Source organism: Lonchura striata, chromosome 28 (genome assembly GCF_046129695.1).
Source record: "Lonchura striata isolate bLonStr1 chromosome 28, bLonStr1.mat, whole genome shotgun sequence".
NCBI classification, from domain to species: Eukaryota; Metazoa; Chordata; class Aves; order Passeriformes; family Estrildidae; genus Lonchura; species Lonchura striata.
The window spans coordinates 7,245,898-7,264,602 of NC_134630.1; the positions used below are offsets into that span (position 1 = coordinate 7,245,898).

At 49.5% G+C, this 18,705-nt stretch overlaps 1 protein-coding gene across 5 annotated transcripts in view; it reads left to right on the top strand.

Annotated features, from left to right (window-relative positions):
• The window catches only part of CRTC1 (CREB regulated transcription coactivator 1), a 53,401-nt gene that overhangs the window by 30,769 nt on the left and 3,927 nt on the right, over nucleotides 1–18,705 (top strand). For 2 of the 5 annotated variants that reach the window (XM_077788859.1, XM_077788861.1), the window contains 5 exons: nucleotides 1,059–1,282; nucleotides 5,639–5,775; nucleotides 6,538–6,789; nucleotides 9,466–9,567; nucleotides 16,897–16,983. In XM_077788859.1, the coding sequence (XP_077644985.1) occupies nucleotides 1,059–1,282; nucleotides 5,639–5,775; nucleotides 6,538–6,789; nucleotides 9,466–9,567; nucleotides 16,897–16,983 (802 nt within the window). The remainder of the gene's footprint in view (nucleotides 1–1,058; nucleotides 1,283–5,638; nucleotides 5,776–6,537; nucleotides 6,790–9,465; nucleotides 9,568–16,896; nucleotides 16,984–18,705) is intronic. The other 3 variants (XM_077788860.1, XM_077788862.1, XM_077788863.1) reach the window with 2 other exon arrangements.

The window sequence follows — 18,705 nt, forward strand, 5'->3', positions numbered from 1 at the left end:
AAATTTTAATTTAAAGTTTTAAAAATTGAATAAAATTTTAATAAAAATTTTAAAGTATTAATAAAATTTTAATTTAAAGTTTAAAAAATTGAATAAAATTTTAATAAAAATTTTAAAGTATTAATAAAATTTTAATTTAAAGTTTAAAAAATTGAATAAAATTTTAATAAAAATTTTAAAGTATTAATAAAATTTTAATTTAATTTTTAAACTATTTTAATAAAAATTTTAAAGAATCTTAATTTTAATTTACAATTTAAAAATTTAAATGAAATTTTAATTTTAAAAATTTGAATAAAATTTTTAAAATTAAGATTTTAACGACTCTTAATAAAACTAGAATTAAAAAATGTGAATAAAATTCTAATTGAAATCTTAAAAAGCAAATAAAATTTTCAAAAAAATTGTAACGACTCTTAATAAAATTAAAATTAAAACATGTGAATACAATTCTAATTGAAATCCTAAAAAACTTGAATAAGATTTTCAAACTAATTTTAACGACTCTTAATACAATTAAAATTAAAAAATGTGAATACAATTCTAATTGAAATCCTAAAAAACTCGAATAAAATTTTCAAACCAATTTTAACGACTCTTAATAAAATTAAAATTAAAAAATGTGAATACAATTCTAATTGAAATCCTAAAAAACTCGAATAAAATTTTCAAACCAATTTTAACGACTCTTAATACAATTAAAATTAAAAAATGTGAATAAAATTCTAATTGAAATCCTAAAAAACTCGAATAAAATTTTCAAACCAATTTTAACGACTCTTAATACAATTAAAATTAAAAAATGTGAATACAATTCTAATTGAAATCCTAAAAAACTCGAATAAAATTTTCAAACCAATTTTAACGACTCTTAATAAAATTAAAATAAAAAAATGTGAATAAAATATTAATTGAAATCCTAAAAAACTCGGATAAATTTTCAACAACAATCCCAACGAACCCTAATAAAATTTCAATTTAACGCGGGATTTTTTAAAAAAGAAACACCTTGCTAAAAGCCTCTCTTTTACCCGCGCTGGCTGTTTGTGTCCCCGCAGCATTTTCCCGTCGGCCGAGCAGGAGGCTGGCACGGCGGCGCTGGTGCCCGCCGCGCACAGCACGGGCGGCTCGCTGCCCGACCTCAGCAACATCCACTTCCCCTCGCCGCTGCCCACGCCGCTGGACCCCGAGGAGGCGCCCTTCCCTGCCCTCAGCAGCTCGGGCAGCGCGGGCAGCCTGGCTGCCAACCTGACCCAGCTGGGCATCGGCTCCGCCAGCGCCGGTGAGGCTGTGGGGCTGACAGGGTGCTGCCGGGAGTGCCGGGAGTGCCAGGAGTGCCAGGGGACTGACAGGGTACTGCCAGGAGTGCCAGGGTATTGCCAGGAGCCTGGCTGCCAACCTGACCCAGCTGGGCATTGGCTCCGCCAGCGCCGGTGAGGCTGTGGGGCTGACAGGGTGCTGCCGGGAGTGCCAGGAGTGCCAGGGGACTGACAGGAGTGCCAGGGGACTGACAGGGTGCTGCCGGGAGTGCCGGGAGTGCCAGGAGTGCCAGGGGACTGCCAGGAGTGCCAGGAGTGCCAGGAGTGCCAGGGGACTGACAGGGTACTGCCAGGAGTGCCAGGGGACTGACAGGAGTGCCAGGGTACTTCCAGGAGTGCCAGGGTATTGCCAGGGTACTGCCAGGAGTGCCAGGGTACTGACAGGGTACTGCCAGGAGTGCCAGGGGACTGACAGGAGTGCCAGGGGACTGACAGGAGTGCCAGGGTACTGCCAGGGTATTGCCAGGAGTGCCAGGGAACTGACAGGGTACTGCCGGGAGTGCCAGGGGACTGACAGGGTACTGCTGGGAGTGCCAGGGGACTGACAGGAGTGCCAGGGTACTTCCAGGAGTGCCAGGAGTGCCAGGGTACTGCCGGGAGTGCCAGGGTACTGCCAGGAGTGCCAGGACTGCCAGGGTACTGCCGGGAGTGCCAGGAGTGCCAGGGTACTGCCAGGAGTGCCAGGGAGTGCCAGGGTACTGCCAGGAGTGCCAGGACTGCCAGGGTACTGCCAGGAGTGCCAGGGAGTGCCAGGGTACTGCCAGGACTGCCAGGAGTGCCAGGGTACTGCCAGGAGTGCCAGGAGTGCCAGGGGACTGCCAGGAGTGCCAGGGGACTGACAGGGTACTGCCAGGGGACTGCCGGGAGTGCCAGGGTACTGCCAGGAGCCTGGCTGCCAACCTGACCCAGCTGGGCATCGGCTCCGCCAGCGCCGGTGAGGCTGTGGGGCTGACAGGGTGCTGCCGGGAGTGCCAGGAGTGCCAGGGGACTGACAGGAGTGCCAGGGGACTGACAGGAGTGCCAGGGGACTGACAGGGTACTGCCAGGAGTGCCAGGGGACTGCCAGGAGTGCCAGGGGACTGCCGGGAGTGCCAGGAGTGCCAGGGGACTGACAGGGTACTGCCGGGAGTACCAGGAGTGCCAGGGTACTGACAGGGTATTGCCAGGAGTGCCAGGGGACTGACAGGGTACTGCCAGGAGTGCCAGGGGACTGACAGGGTACTGCCAGGAGTGCCAGGAGTGCCAGAGGAGTGCCAGGGGACTGCCAGGAGTGCCAGGGTACTGCCAGGGTACTGCCAGGAGCCTGGCTGCCAACCTGACCCAGCTGGGCATCGGCTCCGCCAGCGCCGGTGAGGCTGTGGGGCTCACAGGGTGCTGCCGGGAGTGCCGGGAGTGCCAGGGGACTGACAGGAGTGCCAGGGGACTGCCGGGAGTGCCAGGAGTGCCAGGGGACTGACAGGAGTGCCAGGGGACTGACAGGGTACTGCCAGGAGTGCCAGGGTACTGCCGGGAGCCCGGCTGCCAACCTGACCCAGCCGGGCATCGGCTCTGCCAGCGCCGTGAGCCCCCGGCTGCCAGGGGGTGCAAGCACGGGGAGTTTGTGTTTACCCACAGGACCTTCAGCTTGTGTTCTTGATGCCCAAATCTGCTTTTTGGGGGTTTAGTTTTGGGTCTTTTTTATGGTTTTTTTTTTAAATTTTGATTTTTTTAATGTTTTGGGCATTTGGAGTTCCTCGTGCTGAACCCCAGCATCCCTTGTGGCATGGGAATATTTCCAGGAGCCACCTGCCCTAAAATTGTGGGATTTGGGGAATTATTTCCCAGAGGGAATTTGGCTCCTTTGTATTACATGGACAAAAACATGCGGGGTTTGTGTTTAGTTACAGGACCTTTATGTCCTGTTCTTGATGTTTTTTGGCATTGGTTTTGGGGTATTTTTATAATTTTTAATTTTTTTTTTTTTAATTTTTAAAAATTTTTTTAAATGTTTAAAATTTTTAAAAATGTTTTTATGCTTTTCCTCTCATGGAATTCCCTGTGCTGAGCCCCACCATCCCGTGTTTTATGGGAATATTTCCAGAAGCCCTTTTGTTTCCGTTCCTTTAAAACAGCAATTTTTTTTCATGTGAGGATCCTTTTGAAGTCAATTCTTCATTAATATTTTAATTATTAATTGATCTTTTTAAAGTAATTTCAATGATAATGATGAAGAGGTTTTGTTTTTTGGGTTTTTTGTTAATTATCAGTGACAGTTGCAAGTCTGTTGATTCCTAGAATAGAAATGAGGAGTTGTATCCAAAAATACAAATATATTTCCTGTGCTGGGCAGGATTCCCTTTCCCACTTCTCCTGGGTTGGGAGGAGGAAATGACCGAGCAGGTGAGCTGGGGAAGGAAAAGAGAATTTAACCATTTAAAGGATTTGACTATTTGGGGACTTTCAGCATCCTTGGAAGAGTTTTTTTGAGCTGCAAAATTTGAGGGATGGGTTTAGAAATCAGGATTTCAACCACAGTGGATCTCCACAATTTTTTCCCCCCATAATTAGCAGAGTAAATGATAAAAATCCAAAGTGGTGAGTCTGAAACTGAGTCAAAACCATCCCAAATTCAGGGTGTGCTCACTGGTTTCAGCCCAGCTTCTCCCTGCAGTGACCCCACGCTTCACCCATTGCCCCGCTCAGCTTTTCCTCTTTCCAAACCCATTTCCCAACCCTCCCTTGGGGAGAAATCCTCCCTGGAGCCTCCTGTGCCCTGCTCAGTGCCCGGGGCGGTGCCCAGGGGCCGCGGGCACGGCGGCATCGGCCGGGCGCCAGCGCCTGGGGCCAGGAGGAGCCAGGGCTGGGCTGGGCACCTACCTGGGCACCTGCCCGGTCACCTGGGCACCTGCCTGGGCACCTGGGCACCTGCCCGGTCACCTGCCCAAGCACCTGGGCACCTACCTGGTCACCTGGGCACCTAGCTGGGCACCTGAGCACCTGCCCGGTCACCTGCCCGAGCACCTAGGCACCTAGCTGGGCACCTGGGCACCTGCCTGGGCACCTGGGCACCTGCCCAGGCACCTGCCCAAGCACCTGGGCACCTACCTGGGCACCTGGGCACCTGCCTGGGCACCTGGGAACCTACCTGGGCACCTGCCTGAGCACCTGGGCACCTAGCTGGGCACCTGGGCACCTACCTGGGCACCTTCCCGGTCACCTGCCCAAGCACCTGAGCACCTACCTGGGCACCTGGGCACCTGCCTGGTCACCTGCCCGAGCACCTGGGCACCTGCCTGGGCACCTGGGCACCTGCCTGAACACCTGGGCACCTACCCGGTCACCTGCCCAAGCACCTGAGCACCTACCTGGGCACCTGGGCACCTGCCCGGTCACCTGCCCAAGCACCTGGGCACCTAGCTGGGCACCTGGGCACCTACCTGGGCACCTGCCCGGTCACCTGCCCAAGCACCTGAGCACCTACCTGGGCACCTGGGCACCTGGTCACCTGGGCACTTGCTTGGGCACCTACCTGGGCACCTGCCTGGGCACCTGGGCACCTGCCCAGGCACCTGCCCGGCCTCAGCCCCTTCTCCTGCTGCCTCCTGGCATCCTGGCCCTCCTGGCTCGCTGGCAGCCTGCCTGGAGCCCTGAGCTCTGCGGGCACCTCCCGTGGGCTGCTGCTCCCTGGCAGCTCTGGGGAGCAGCTGGCGCCGGCCCGGCCTCAGACCCTTCCCTCGCGTCCTGCGGGGCAGAAAGGAGGGCAGGTTTCCAAAGGCCCGGGTTTTGGGTTTGAGCTGAACCAAATGATGATGTTTGGGTTGTGTGTCCTCACCCCGTGCTGGGCCGTGGCTCTTGGGAGCGCGGTGGACATTTCCTGCCCTGCTGTGCCATTAAAAACGGGGCTCTTCCTGCTTAACCAGTTCTGCTTTTTCCATTCCAGAGCTGTTTGCTTTTGTGGTACCTCAAGTGCCCTCTGATAAAGGCCGGTTCCAGGGTTTGTTATCTCATTCCCTGAATCTGAGCCCACACAAAGAAAACAGAACCTGCTTTTCCTGGGCTGGGCCACGTGCAGGGCCTGTGGTGCCTGCCACTGCTGAGGCTGCTCTGCCTCTTCCAATTCCTCATCCTGGCCACCAACCCGACCAACCATGCCTGGGCCTGAGCCAGGACAAGCCACGGGACTCTTCCTCTCATCCCGATGCTCTTCAGCCTGACCAAATTAATTACAGATCACCTAACGAGCTCCCGGCCGCTCTCCTCTCCGGGTTTCGGGCGTTGCTTTGGGCACGGAGCTCAGCAGGGCCTGGCTGTGGCCCTGCTGAGGGGGGTTCTGTTCCCAGCAGGAATGACGACGCCGCCGGCCCCGTCCCAGCACCGCCAGCCCAGCGTCAGCCCCCTGTCCTTGGGCACGGACTCGCGGCGGCCTCAGGCCCAGCAAATGTCCCCCACGCTGTCCCCGCTGTCACCCATCACCCAGGTAGGAGCCCGGATATTCAGCTTTTCCAATCACAGCTCCATCTGCTTCATCGGAGAGCCACAGGGGTATGGAGAGGGAGTTCCTGCCTGGGGGAGTGGGAGGGAATGGGATGGAGTTCCCAGAGAAGCTGTGGCTGCTCCATCCCTGGAAGTGTCCAAGGCCAGGTCGGACTGGGTTTGGAGAAGCCTGGGATTGTAGAAAGTGTCCCTGCCCATGGGACGAAATCAGCTTTAAGGTCCTTTCCAGTCCAAACCATTCCATGATTCCATGAACTTCATCTCTTGTTGTATAATTTCCTGTTTTAAAGGTGTTACTTAATTCAGAGCCTTAAAACAGGAGAGGTTTGTAGAAGGGGCAGATTTTACTTCCTCTTTTCTAGAGCTGTGATAAAAACCATCTCTTAGACCACATTTTTTTGTGTTGTCCCAAAGTGAGCTGTGAAATTTGAAAGCCGTTTCTCTCAATTAGCGAGAGAAACTCAATTAACTTTTAAAATTGATTTCATGGTGGCTCTGTGACTGCCCAGGTTGGTGATTTCTGACCTTGAGATTCAACTGGGCTTTTAAAATATTGTTTTATACAGGATGGTTTGGCTTGGAGGGAACTTAAACCTCATCCAATCCCCTCTGCCAGGGGAGCAGCTTCTTGACTCTCTAAACCTTTAGATGCCATTTTTACAACACAAACCGATCCTGACTCCATTTTCTTGGTGTGAAGAGGAGTCCCCTGCCAGCGTGGCTGATCCTGCTCCTTCTTTTGCAGGCCGTGGCCATGGATGCATTGTCCCTGGAGCAGCAGCTCCCCCCGTACCCCTTTTTCACCCAGACCAGCTCCCAGCAGCAGCAGCAGCCACCAGTGGCCAGTTCCCTGCCCCAGACCCCCCCTCTGCTGCAGAGCTCGGGGCTGCAGAGGGGTCCCCAGCTGCCCCCTCTGTCTGTCACGGTACCTTCCACCATCCCCCAGTCCCCTCCCGGCAGCCAGAGCCAGCCCTCCATGGGGATTGACATCAACTCGGTGAGTTTGGCAAGGGCTGTGCTTGGGGAGGGCTGGCAGCGGGCACTGGGGCTGGGAAATCAGGATGGACACTCACTGGGGCTGGGAAATCATCCTGGATAGTCACTGGGGCTGGGAAATCAGAATGGACACTCACTGGGGCTGGGAAATCAGGATGGACACTCACTGGGGCTGGGAAATCAGAATGGGAAATCACTGGGGCTGGGAAATCAGGATGGACACTCAGTGGGGCTGGGAAATCAGGATGGACACTCACTGGGGCTGGGAAATCAGAATGGAAAATCAGTGGGGCTGGGAAATCATCCTGGACAGTCACTGGGGCTGGGAAATCAGGATGGACAGTCACTGAGGCTGGGAAATCAGAATGGACACTCACTGGGGCTGGGAAATCAGGATGGACACTCACTGGGGCTGGGAAATCAGAATGGGAAATCACTGGGGCTGGGAAATCAGCCTGGACAGTCACTGGGGCTGGGAAATCAGAATGGAAAATCAGTGGGGCTGGGAAATCAGCCTGGACAGTCACTGGGGCTGGGAAATCAGAATGGAAAATCAGTGGGGCTGGGAAATCAGCCTGGACAGTCACTGGGGCTGGGAAATCAGAATGGAAAATCAGTGGGGCTGGGAAATCAGCCTGGACAGTCACTGGGGCTGGGAAATCAGGATGGACACTCACTGGGGCTGGGAAATCAGAATGGACAGTCACTGGGGCTGGGAAATCAGAATGGAAAATCAGTGGGGCTGGGAAATCAGCCTGGACAGTCACTGGGGCTGGGAAATCAGAATGGACACTCACTGGGGCTGGGAAATCAGGATGGACACTCACTGGGGCTGGGAAATCAGCCTGGACAGTCACTGGGGCTGGGAAATCAGCTTGGACAACCCCGTGATCATGAGAATTCTAGGGAGGCTGAAGTAAACTTCAAATTGTTTTGGTTGAATGAACCTTTTAAGTGTTTTCTACAGGAAAATTTTTATTCAGTTTTGTCCAGGTTTGATTAGACCCAGCTTAAATCTGTCAGTATTTACTAGGAGATTTTCAGGGTGTTCAGTGTCCCCCCAGCACATCATGATACAGACTGGGGGAGCTCCCAGAGCCTTGAGAGAGAGTCCACAACAACCATTTCCCAGTCCAATGCCACCTGGAAAATCCATTTTCCAAAAGCTGTCTAGAACCAGGTATTCTCTGCAGCTTCACTACTTAGAACCCTTTTATTTCGAGGAATTTTAGAGCGTGTATTCCAAAGTGGGATTTGTGGCTGCCTCCAGTGCCCAGAAGAATTGGAGCAGGGATTTACGGACAGATCCCTTTTCCTGCTTGTTCTAACGTGGCCTGTTAGGAACTGTTGTGTCCCAGCAGCTGAAAATCCCAAATCAGGAATCACAGGCCAGGGAAGAGGGGAGGTCCCAGCTCCCCCAGCCCCTCCTGGCCCTGGGGGCTCCTGGCAGTGACAGCAATGGCTTTGGGAATGGGAACAAAGCAATTCTGCTGCTCTGTTGTGGATGGAAGTTTTAACAGTTGGTGCTCCTTGGGAGCAGCTGCTTCCCTTCCAGGGTGGGAAGGACAACCCAGCAGTGGGAAGGATCCCACCCCACTCAAAACCTGTCCCTGTTTGGATTCTAACCCTCACGTAGCACCAGTACGGACAATTCTGATCTCATCTTTGCTTTCTGTGTTGCTTTCCTCATCCTAAACCTCTTTATGACCTGAACTTCTAGGCTGCTGTGTTGATCTTCTAAAGCAACTCAAGTAATTCCTAAATAAACAGATTTAAAGCCACTTTGTCAAAAAAAGCCTTTGGAGCTGTCACAGCCTCGCTGGCAACTTCTGCACAGGTTTTGCAAAGCAGAATTGAGATTTATTTGTAGTTTGTACAGCTTCTGACAGGCTGTAAGTGGCACTGCAGAGCAAAAGGGGAAATTTTCTCAGGATTTAGAGAATTAAGGGTGAAAAACTGGCAGTGCAGAGTTCTCCCATACTGCAAATCTGATTAAATTCACTGGATTGCAGGTTCTCCTCAATCACCCCTTAATTTCTAATGAGAGTAAAATAAGAAGAGCTGGGCTACTCTTGATGTTAATTAGCGCAGCATTATTTAAACACCATTAATATTATTAATTTGATACAGAAAAAACCTAAATCTTTGAAAAGAACTTCTCAAGACACCTGAGAAGAGTATGAAAATCCCAGATACAGGCGTGCAGAGCACAGTGTGAATCCCCTGGGGCTGCCTGCTCCGTGTCCTGGGGCTCAGTGGAGTTTGGGGCCCAGGTTTGTCACTCAGGTGTTCTCACCTGCCCTGTGCTGGTGACACACCTGGAGGCAGAGCAGCATCCCACCGAGCCCACACGTGGGGCTGGAACTGCAGCTGAAGCATGCGTGACACTCTTTTGGAATTATTCCCAGCTTCCAAGACTTCTTTGCCCTAAATCCTTGGCTGACCTGATTTTTTTTTTGTTGTTTGTTTAATATCTTTTGAACGGCGCCTAAGCGCGAGCAGGCAGGCAACGCTCCCGGCTGCGCCTGCCCCTGCCCTGGCGCTGTCCCGGAGCTCTGCCCCGTTTTTTGGGGGGCTGATTGCCGTGGTGCTGTGTCCTACCCAGGCCGTGCAGAGGGTGTTGGTGTTGTGCAGGGCTCCCTCGGTGCACGCTGTTTAACTCTGTGTCCTTCTGTAGGCCTCACTCCAGCAGTACCGCAGTAATGCTGGCTCCCCAGCCAACCAGTCTCCCACCTCTCCTGTCTCCAATCAAGGCTTCTCTCCTGGCAGCTCCCCTCAAGTAAGGGACTCTGTGCTTCCACAGGCCTTGCTTCTCGTGCGTGTTCCAGCTGGATTTCTCCATGGCTGCCCCGTAGCTGTCTCGCCGTGCCCCCGTGTGTGCCTCGTGCCTCGCCGCCGCCCCTCCATCCCCGCTCCCACAGGGCTCAGGAGCTGCTCAGCTGCCCCGTTCAGGGAGCTCAGAACCACAGCATCAGGCTGCTGCTGGTTTGAGGGGCAGAACCTCCAGGTGGAATCCTTTCAATTGCCAGGGTCCCAGGGGAGCTGATGGCTGTGAGGTTGGGAGGGCGAGAAAGGGGGAATTTCAGTGCCTCCTGCAGCAGGAAAGCTCCTGGGGCACGAAATACTTCAATATTGACACTAAATATCCCAAACGGATTTAGATCAGGATCTTTTCCATGTGAGAGCACACCCAGTGAGAGAAAACACTGGAGAAAATGCTCCTAAAATGAGCAGCTTGTGGCTGGCAGGGAATGGGTTCCCAGCACACTCCCTTGCATGCCAGCTGCTTTTCCTTGCTCTGCCTGTATCTCCTCACACATCCACATGTCCTGGATGGAAATCACGACTTGGGGGAGTGTGTGATCCTCTGAAGGGCTTTTTTTTACCTGCCAGCAGCAAGGCATTAAAACCAGGCAAAATTTGAAGGTGCCTCAGTGTAAGAAAGTGCATTTCCAGTGCCTGAGGCTGCTGAAAGAGCCCCAGCTGGCTGCTCTGGAGAATCCCACCTGGAGAAAAGAAGTGCAGGGAATTCTTCCAGAGCATCACAAGAGGGTGAAAATCCATTTTCTGTTCCATCACTGAACGTTGAAGGCTGTAAGGAGGATCCTTTCTAAATAAGTGCTGCCCCTTCCTGGTTCCCAGGCAGAAGCTCCAGGTCTCCTTCATTAGCCAGGTCATGGTAAGCTCAGCCCTGGATCCGAGTGGCAGGAATTGTCTGCATTTCCTTAACCCTGCCTTGCCTGCCTCTTAACCTCTCTCTGCTGCCTGCTTCTGTGGGTTCTGCTGTGCTCTGTGTGCCTCCAGGAACCAGCACTGTCCCCTAGAGCAGAGCACGCTGCAAACTCTCAGCTCTCACTGGACAACATGTCCAAATTTGGGGTTTATGTTGAATTTTTCCCCCACTTTGATTTCTCAGTCACTCTGGCTTGGTTTTGTCCCCACTGGTCAGTCCCAAGGACCAGAGCACACACACTGGGCTATGGTTTTTCCTGTTGGTTTTATCCTGTAAAAATTTCCTCAGGTTTTGCTGTGTTTGACAGGGACACCACAACTCTTGACTGGCAGGCAGAGGATTTATTTGTTCTGCTCTCTGTAGTTTTGGCCTCTGAAATATCCACAGAATTCCTTAGTTTGGCTAAATTAAAACTGAGGTGGATTCGGTGGATTTATTAGTTCTGCTCTCTGTAGTTTTGGCCTCTGAAATATCCACAGAATTCCTTAGTTTGGCTAAATTAAAACTGAGGTGGATTCGGTGGATTTATTAGTTCTGCTCTCTGTAGTTTTGGCCTCTGAAATATCCACAGAATTCCTTAGTTTGGCTAAATTAAAACTGAGGTGGATTCGTGGATTTATTAGTTCCGTTCTTTGTAGTTTTGGTCTCTGAAATATCCACAGAATTCCTTAGTTTGGCTAAATTAAAACTGAGGTGGATTCGGTGGATTTATTAGTTCTGCTCTCTGTAGTTTTGGTCTCTGAAATATCCACAGAATTCCTTAGTTTGGCTAAATTAAAACTGAGGTGGATTTATTAGTTCCGTTCTTTGTAGTTTTGGCCTCTGAAATATCCACAGAATTCCTTAGTTTGGCTAAATTAAAACTGAGGTGGATTTATTAGTTCCGTTCTTTGTAGTTTTGGCCTCTGAAATATCCACAGAATTCCTTAGTTTGGCTAAATTAAAACTGAGGTGGATTTATTAGTTCTGCTCTCTGTAGTTTTGACCTCTGAAATATCCACAGAATTCCTTAGTTTGGCTAAATTAAAACTGAGGTGGATTCGGTGCCTCCAGGAAAGGCCCAAAAGCTGGTGGTGGTCACAAACATGAAACATGGAGAGAAGAAAAACCAGTTTGGAGGGGAACTGGGGGCAGCTCCAGGCAGCAGAATCCCTTGATGACCTGCCCAGAGTGAAGGCAGATCCCTTCCAACAGCAGAATTCCCACTGTGGAGCAGCCTGAGTGGGGTGCAGTGGCCGGGCAGGTGCCTCCACGTGCTCCTCTTCCTCCCGTGGATTTGGGGTTCCACCCCCCCAGTGCCACAGGACATTCCCTAAACCACAAACCCCGAGCTTTGGTTTGTGTCCCAGGTCCACCACAGGTTCTTCTCCGTGCTCCCACCTCTCCCAAGCCCCCGTGTCCCAGCCGTGTGTGTGTGTGTGTCCCACCAGTGCTCCCAGTTCCCCCCGCGGGACGGGAGAGCTCTGCCTGCCCCCCAGCTCTGTGTTTGCATGGCTTCCACCCCAGTGCCTGGGCTCTGCTCCCCTGCTCTCACCCTCACTCCTGTTCCAGTTAGACACAAACATTCCTGCTCCAGTGGCTCTGACCTGGAGAACCTGGTAGGTATTCCTGGCTGGATCATCCCAGCCAGGGATTTGTGCTTTGGGCTTGGTTTTTCCTCACAGGAGATGCTCTGGTGACTCTCCAGGAGATGATGTTTGCACAGTGTTGCTCCTGGAGCTGGTGATAAATTATTCTGAAGCTCTGAAGTGTTGAAGGAATGACATTTCCAGTGGGAATTTTGGGTTTCCTTTGGGAATTTCCGTTCTTGCAGCTGTAGGAACCAGCACACCTCACAGGAGGAGCAAACCCAGCCTGGGGTTGGGTGGGAGGCTCTGACCTGGACTTGCATGAGCCTGTTCTGCTCTCCTCTTGCTTACTTCAAAAGTTTTTTGGGATGGAAACAGCGCTCGGTGAAACAAAGATTTTAGGGATGGTCCTCATTTTGGGAATTGTCCTCTCATTCCCGTTCTGTGGAATGAAACCACAGGAGTGAAAGGGACAAAATATCTTGATCCTCTTTGGAACTCTCAAATGCCCGTTGGATTTTAGTGTTGGTTTTGCTTCCTGTCAAGCCTGTGCCATCCCAAATTTCAGGTTTTCCTTGGAAATAGTTACAAATGGATTTAGATTGGTTTAAAACCCCCACATTTTCTTTAAATTGCTTTAAGTGGTGCTTTGCTTTTCTCTTACCAGCATTTTATCAGTGGCTCTTGTGGTGTTTGATCCTTTTTCCCAGGGGTGTTTGATCCCTTTTTCCAGGGATGTTTGATCCTTTTTCCCAGGGGTGTTTGATCCCTTTTCCCAGGGGTGTTTGATCCTTTTTCCCAGGGGTGTTTGATCCTTTTTCCCAGGGATGTTTGATCCCTTTTCCCAGGGGTGTTTGATCCCTTTTCCCAGGGATGTTTGATCCCTTTTTCCCAGGGGTGTTTGATCCTTTTTCCCAGGGATGTTTGATCCTTTTTCCCAGGGATGTTTGATCCCTTTTCCCAGGGATGTTTGATCCTTTTTCCTGGGATCCAGCAGCCTCTGGAGTGTTGGTGAGCAGGTGACAAACTGGAAAAATTTCCAGTTCCAGCCCTCTCCCAGTTGTGGCTGCATGTGGAGCTGGGCTGCTTGGCTGGTCTGGCTCTGACAGGAAAGGGAATCCCAAATCTCCTCCCAAGCTCATCCAAACCCAGCTCGGAGCAGCCCTGCACCAGCCAGGATCTGCTCAGGCAGGAGTTTGGAGGAGGAATTCCAACCGTGCAGGGAATTGGGTTGGGAATTCCCCCCTTGATCCACATTTATCCCAAACCATCCCTATCTTGGAGCTTCAGGTGGTTTTAAATTATTTAAAATGATTTAAATTCTTTTTTTCATACAAGGTGGGTTTTTTTGAGGGTCTAAAATCCGTGCCTGTTCTGATTCTTCCTAAACTTTCCCTGAATTTCCCACGCTTAGGTTTCTAAGGAGGAAATTTGTGGCCTTCTGCTTTTGCCATGTGGATAAACCAGCAGCTGAATTTTGTTTTCCAAGAGTGAGACAACCACCCCGTGGGAATTGTCTTTTGGAGATGTTCTCTTTGTCAGTCAGTGGTCTTTATTTTCAGCTGGAATATCAGAATTTGGGAATTTTTAAATCAGGAGTGACGTTGCTGATTTTTATTTGGTATTTTTGATCAGGATGGACATCAAATTCTTGGTCACCTTTAGAATCATTGATAAATGATGGAGAATAACTGAGGGACTGGGCAGGGCTGAGGAATTCTCCCTGGAATTCTCACTGAGCTTCCCCCTGACCTTTCCTGCTCATGACTTTAAATCGGGAATTTTGCCCTTGGGGGCTGCTGATCCAGAGCCAGAACATCACCTCCCGCCTCAGAGGGGAGAAATTCCACAAAATGTCCCAGAAATTCCAAAAAATGTCCCAGAAATTCCACAAAATGCCCCAGAAATCCACAAAATGCCCCAGAAATCCACAAAATCCCCCAGAAATTCCACAAAATGCCCCAGAAATTCCACAAAATGCCCCAGAAATTCCACAAAATCCCCCAGAAATCCATAAAATCCCCCAGAAATTCCACAAAACCCCCCAGAAATTCCACAAAATGCCCCAGAAATTCCACAAAACCCCCCAGAAATTCCACAACCCCCCCCAGCAATCACGGTGCTGCTGTCCCTGCCGGTTTCCCAGCTCATTGTCCTCTCTGGAAATCCCAATTTTCCATTTTGTTCCTGCTCTGGGAGAGGCCTCCAGGGCTTTGTGGTGTCCCCGTGGCAGGCGCAGGGTCCTGAGGGGTTCCTGACAGTTCCTTGGGATTCCTGTGGGATCTTCATGGTCCTGAGGGATTCCTGTTGGATCTTCATGATCCTGAGGGATTCCTGTGGGATTTTCATGGTCCTGAGGGATTCCTGTGGGATCTTCATGGTCCTGAGGGATTCCTGTGGGATTTTCATGGTCCTGAGGGATTCCTGTTGGATCTTCATGGTCCTGAGGTGTTCCTGTTGGATCTTCATGGTCCTGAGGTGTTCCTGTGGGTTTTTCATGGTCCTGAGGGATTCCTGTGGGATCTTCATGGTCCTGAGGGATTCCTGTGGTATCTTCATGGTCCTGAGGGATTCCTGTGGGATTTTCATGGTCCTGAGGGATTCCCTTGTGCTCCGTGAGGTTCCTGTGGGATCTTCATGGTCCTGAGGGATTCCTGTGGGATTTTCATGGTCCTGAGGGATTCCCTTGTGCTCCGTGAGGTTCCTGTGGGATCTTCATGGTCCTGAGGGATTCCTGTGGGATTTTCATGGTCCTGAGGGATTCCCTTGTGCTCCGTGAGGTTCCTGTGGGATTTTCATGGTCCTGAGGGATTCCCTCATGCTCCATGAGGTTCCTGTGGGATCTTCATGGTCCTGAGGGATTCCTGTGGGATCTTCATGGTCCTGAGGGATTCCTGTGGGATCTTCATGGTCCTGAGGGATTCCCTCCTGCCCCTTTGGATCCCCCGGGCCCCCCGTGAGGGCCCCGAGCGATTCCTGCCCAGACCACGCTGATTTCTCTGCCATTCCCAGATTTCTCTGAATTCCCGGATTTCTCCAGAATTCCCAGATTTCTCCGGAACTCCCAGATTTCTCTGCCACTCCCAGATTTCTCTGCCATTCCCAGTTTTCCCCACCATTCCTGGTTCTCTCTGCCATTCCTGGATTTCTCTGAATTTCCAGATTTCTCCGTAATTCCCCATTTCTCCAGAACTCCCAGCTTTTTCCAGAACTCCCAGATTTCTCTGCCATCCCCAGTTTTCCCCGCCATCCCTGGTTTTCTCTGAATTCCCAGATTTCCCTTGAACTCCCGGATTTCTCCGGCATCCCCAGGAATCCCAGTTTTTCTGTGCATCCCGGTTCCCCCCAGCATTCCCAGTTTTTCTCGGTGTTCCCGGTTTTGTAGGAATCCCAGTTTTTCTCTGCATCCCAGTTTTCCCCCAGCGTTCCCAGTTTTTCCCGGTGCTCCCGGTTCCCCCCGCTGTTCCCAGTTCCCCGCACCGTTCCCATTTTTTCCCAGTTATTCCCGGTTCCCCCCGGTTATTCCCGGTTATTCCTGTTTTTCCCGGTTATTCCCGGTGTTCCTGGTTCCCCCCGGGTTATTCCCGTTTTTCCTGGTGTTCCCGGTTACCCCCAGTTATTCCCGTTGCTCCCGGTGTTCCCAGTTATTCCCATTGTTCCCCCGTTATTCCCGTTGTTCCCGGTGTTCCTGTTATTCCCGTTGTTCCCCCCAGTTCCCCCCGTTGGTCCTGGTTCCCCCCGTTATTCCCGTTATTCCCGTTGTTCCCATTATTCCCGGTTATTCCCGTTGCTCCCGTTATTCCCGGTTATTCCCGTTGTTCCCGGTTATTCCCGTTGTTCCCGTTATTCCCCCTGTTGCTCCCGTTATTCCCGTTATTCCCGGTTGTTCCCGTTGTTCCCATTATTCCCCCCGTTATTCCCGTTATTCCCGTTATTCCCGTTATTCCCGTTGTTCCCGTTATTCCCCGTTGTTCCCGTTATTCCCGTTATTCCCGGTTATTCCCGTTGCTCCGGTTATTCCCGTTATTCCCCCCATTATTCCTGTTGTTCCCGTTATTCCTGTTGTTCCCGTTATTCCCGTTGTTCCCGGTTATTCCCGTTGCTCCGGTTATTCCCGTTATTCCCGTTGTTCCCGTTATTCCCCCCGTTATTCCCGTTGTTCCCGTCATTCCCATTATTCCCGTTGTTCCCGTCATTCCCGTTATTCCCGTTGTTATTCCCGTTGTTCCCGTTATTCCCCCCATCATTCCCGTTGTTCCCGTTATTCCCGTTATTCCCGGTTATTCCCGTTGTTCCCGTTATTCCCGTTATTCCCGTTGTTCCCGTTGTTATTCCCGTTATTCCCGTTGTTCCCGTTATTCCCCCCGTCATTCCCGTTATTCCCGTTATTCCCGGTTATTCCCGTTGTTATTCCCGTTATTCCCGTCATTCCCGTTATTCCCGTTGTTATTCCCGTTATTCCCGTTATTCCCGGTTATTCCCGTTATTCCCGTTGCTCCCGTTATTCCCGTTATTCCCGTTATTCCCGGTTATTCCCGTTATTCCCGTTGTTCCCGTTGCTCCCGTTGTTATTCCCGTTGTTCCCGTTATTCCCGGTTATTCCCCCCGTTATTCCCGTTGTTCCCGTTATTCCCGTTGTTATTCCCGTCATTCCCGTTATTCCCGTTGCTCCCGTTATTCCCGTCATTCCCGTTATTCCCGTTGTTATTCCCGTTGTTGTTCCCGTTATTCCCGTTGTTATTCCCGGTTATTCCCGTTATTCCCGGTTATTCCCGTTATTCCCGTCGTTATTCCCGTTTCCTTGCAGCACTCCTCCCTGCTGGGCGGCGCCTTCGGGGACTCGTTCTACGAGCAGCAGCTGACGGCGCGCCAGGCCAACGCCCTGTCCCACCAGGTGAGCCGCGCCCCAATTAACCCACTAATTAACGAGCAATTAACGGCCCCGGCCCGCCTTCATCGATTTCTGTTGTTCGTCTCTTGGTTTCCTCTGGTCCCCTCCCCGTCCCCTCCCGTCCCACGCAGCCGTTCTGCCAAAAAAAATGGGAAATCGGTTAAAAAATGTGTAATAATGGAGATTTTTAAATGGGAGATCAATTAAAAAATGTGTAATAATGGAGGTTTAAAATGGGAGATCAATGAAAAAAATGTGTAATAATGGAGGTTTAAAATGGGAGATCAATTTAAAAAATGTGTAATAATGGAGGTTTTAAAATGGGAGATCAACTAAAAAAATATGTAATAATCAAGCTTTTAAAATGGGAGATCAATTAAAAAATGTGTAATAATGGAGGTTTAAAATGGGAGATCAATTAAAAAATGTGTAATAATGGAGGTTTTAAAATGGAAGATCAACTAAAAAAATGTGTAATAATGGAGGTTTTAAAATGGAAGATCGGTTAAAAAAATGTGTAATAATGGAGATTTTTAAATGGGAGATCAATTAAAAAATGTGTAATAATGGAGGTTTAAAATGGGAGATCAATTTAAAAAATGTTTAATAATGGAGGTTTTAAAACGGGAGATCAGTTAAATAATGTATAATCAAGCTTTTAAAATGGGAGATCAACTAAAAAAATGTGTAATAATCAAGCTTTTAAAATGGGAGATCGGTTAAAAAAATGTGTAATAATGGAGATTTTAAAATGGGAGATCAATTAAAAAAATGTGTAATAATGGAGGTCTTAAAGTGGGAGATCAATTAAAAAATGTGTAATAATGGAAGTTTAAAATGGGAGATCAATTAAAAAATGTGTAATAATGGAGGTTTTTAAATGGGAGATCAATTTAAAAATATTTAATAATCAAGCATTTTAAAATGGGAGATCAGTTTAAAAAATGTGTAATAATTAAGGTTTTAAAATGGGAGATCAGTTAAATAATGTATAGTAATCAAGCTTTTAAAATGGGAGATCAATTTAAAAATATAATAATGGAGGTTGTAAAGTGGTAGATCAATTTTAAAAAAGTATAATAAGGAAGTATAAATGTATAAAAAGGAAAAATAATGAAATATGAAAGAGGAAAAAGAGTGAATATTTTTGTATGAAAATCCATTTTGAAAGGAAAAACAAGGATATGAATTTTTTAAATAATGGAAAAATAATGAAATTTGAAAGAATGAATTTGGAGCAGGCTCAGATGAATTTGGAGCAGGCACAGCTGGATTTGGAGCAGGCACAGATGAATTTGGAGCAGGCACACGTGAATTTGGAGCAGGCACAGATGAATTTGGAGCAGGCTCAGGTGAATTTGGAGCAGGCACAGGTGAATTCGGAGCAGGCTCAGGTGAATTTGGAGCAGGCACAGGTGAATTTGGAGCAGGCACAGATGAATTTGGAGCAGGCACAGATGAATTCGGAGCAGGCTCAGGTGAATTTGAAGCAGGCACAGATGAATTTGGAGCAGGCACAGATGAATTTGGAGCAGGCACAGCTGAATTTGGAGCAGGCACAGATGAATTTGGAGCAGGCACAGGTGAATTTGGAGCAGGCACAGATGGATTAGGAGCAGGCTCAGGTGAATTTGGAGCAGGCTCGGATGAATTTGGAGCAGGCACAGATGAATTAGGAGCAGGCTCAGGTGAATTTGGAGCAGGCACAGCTGAATTTGGAGCAGG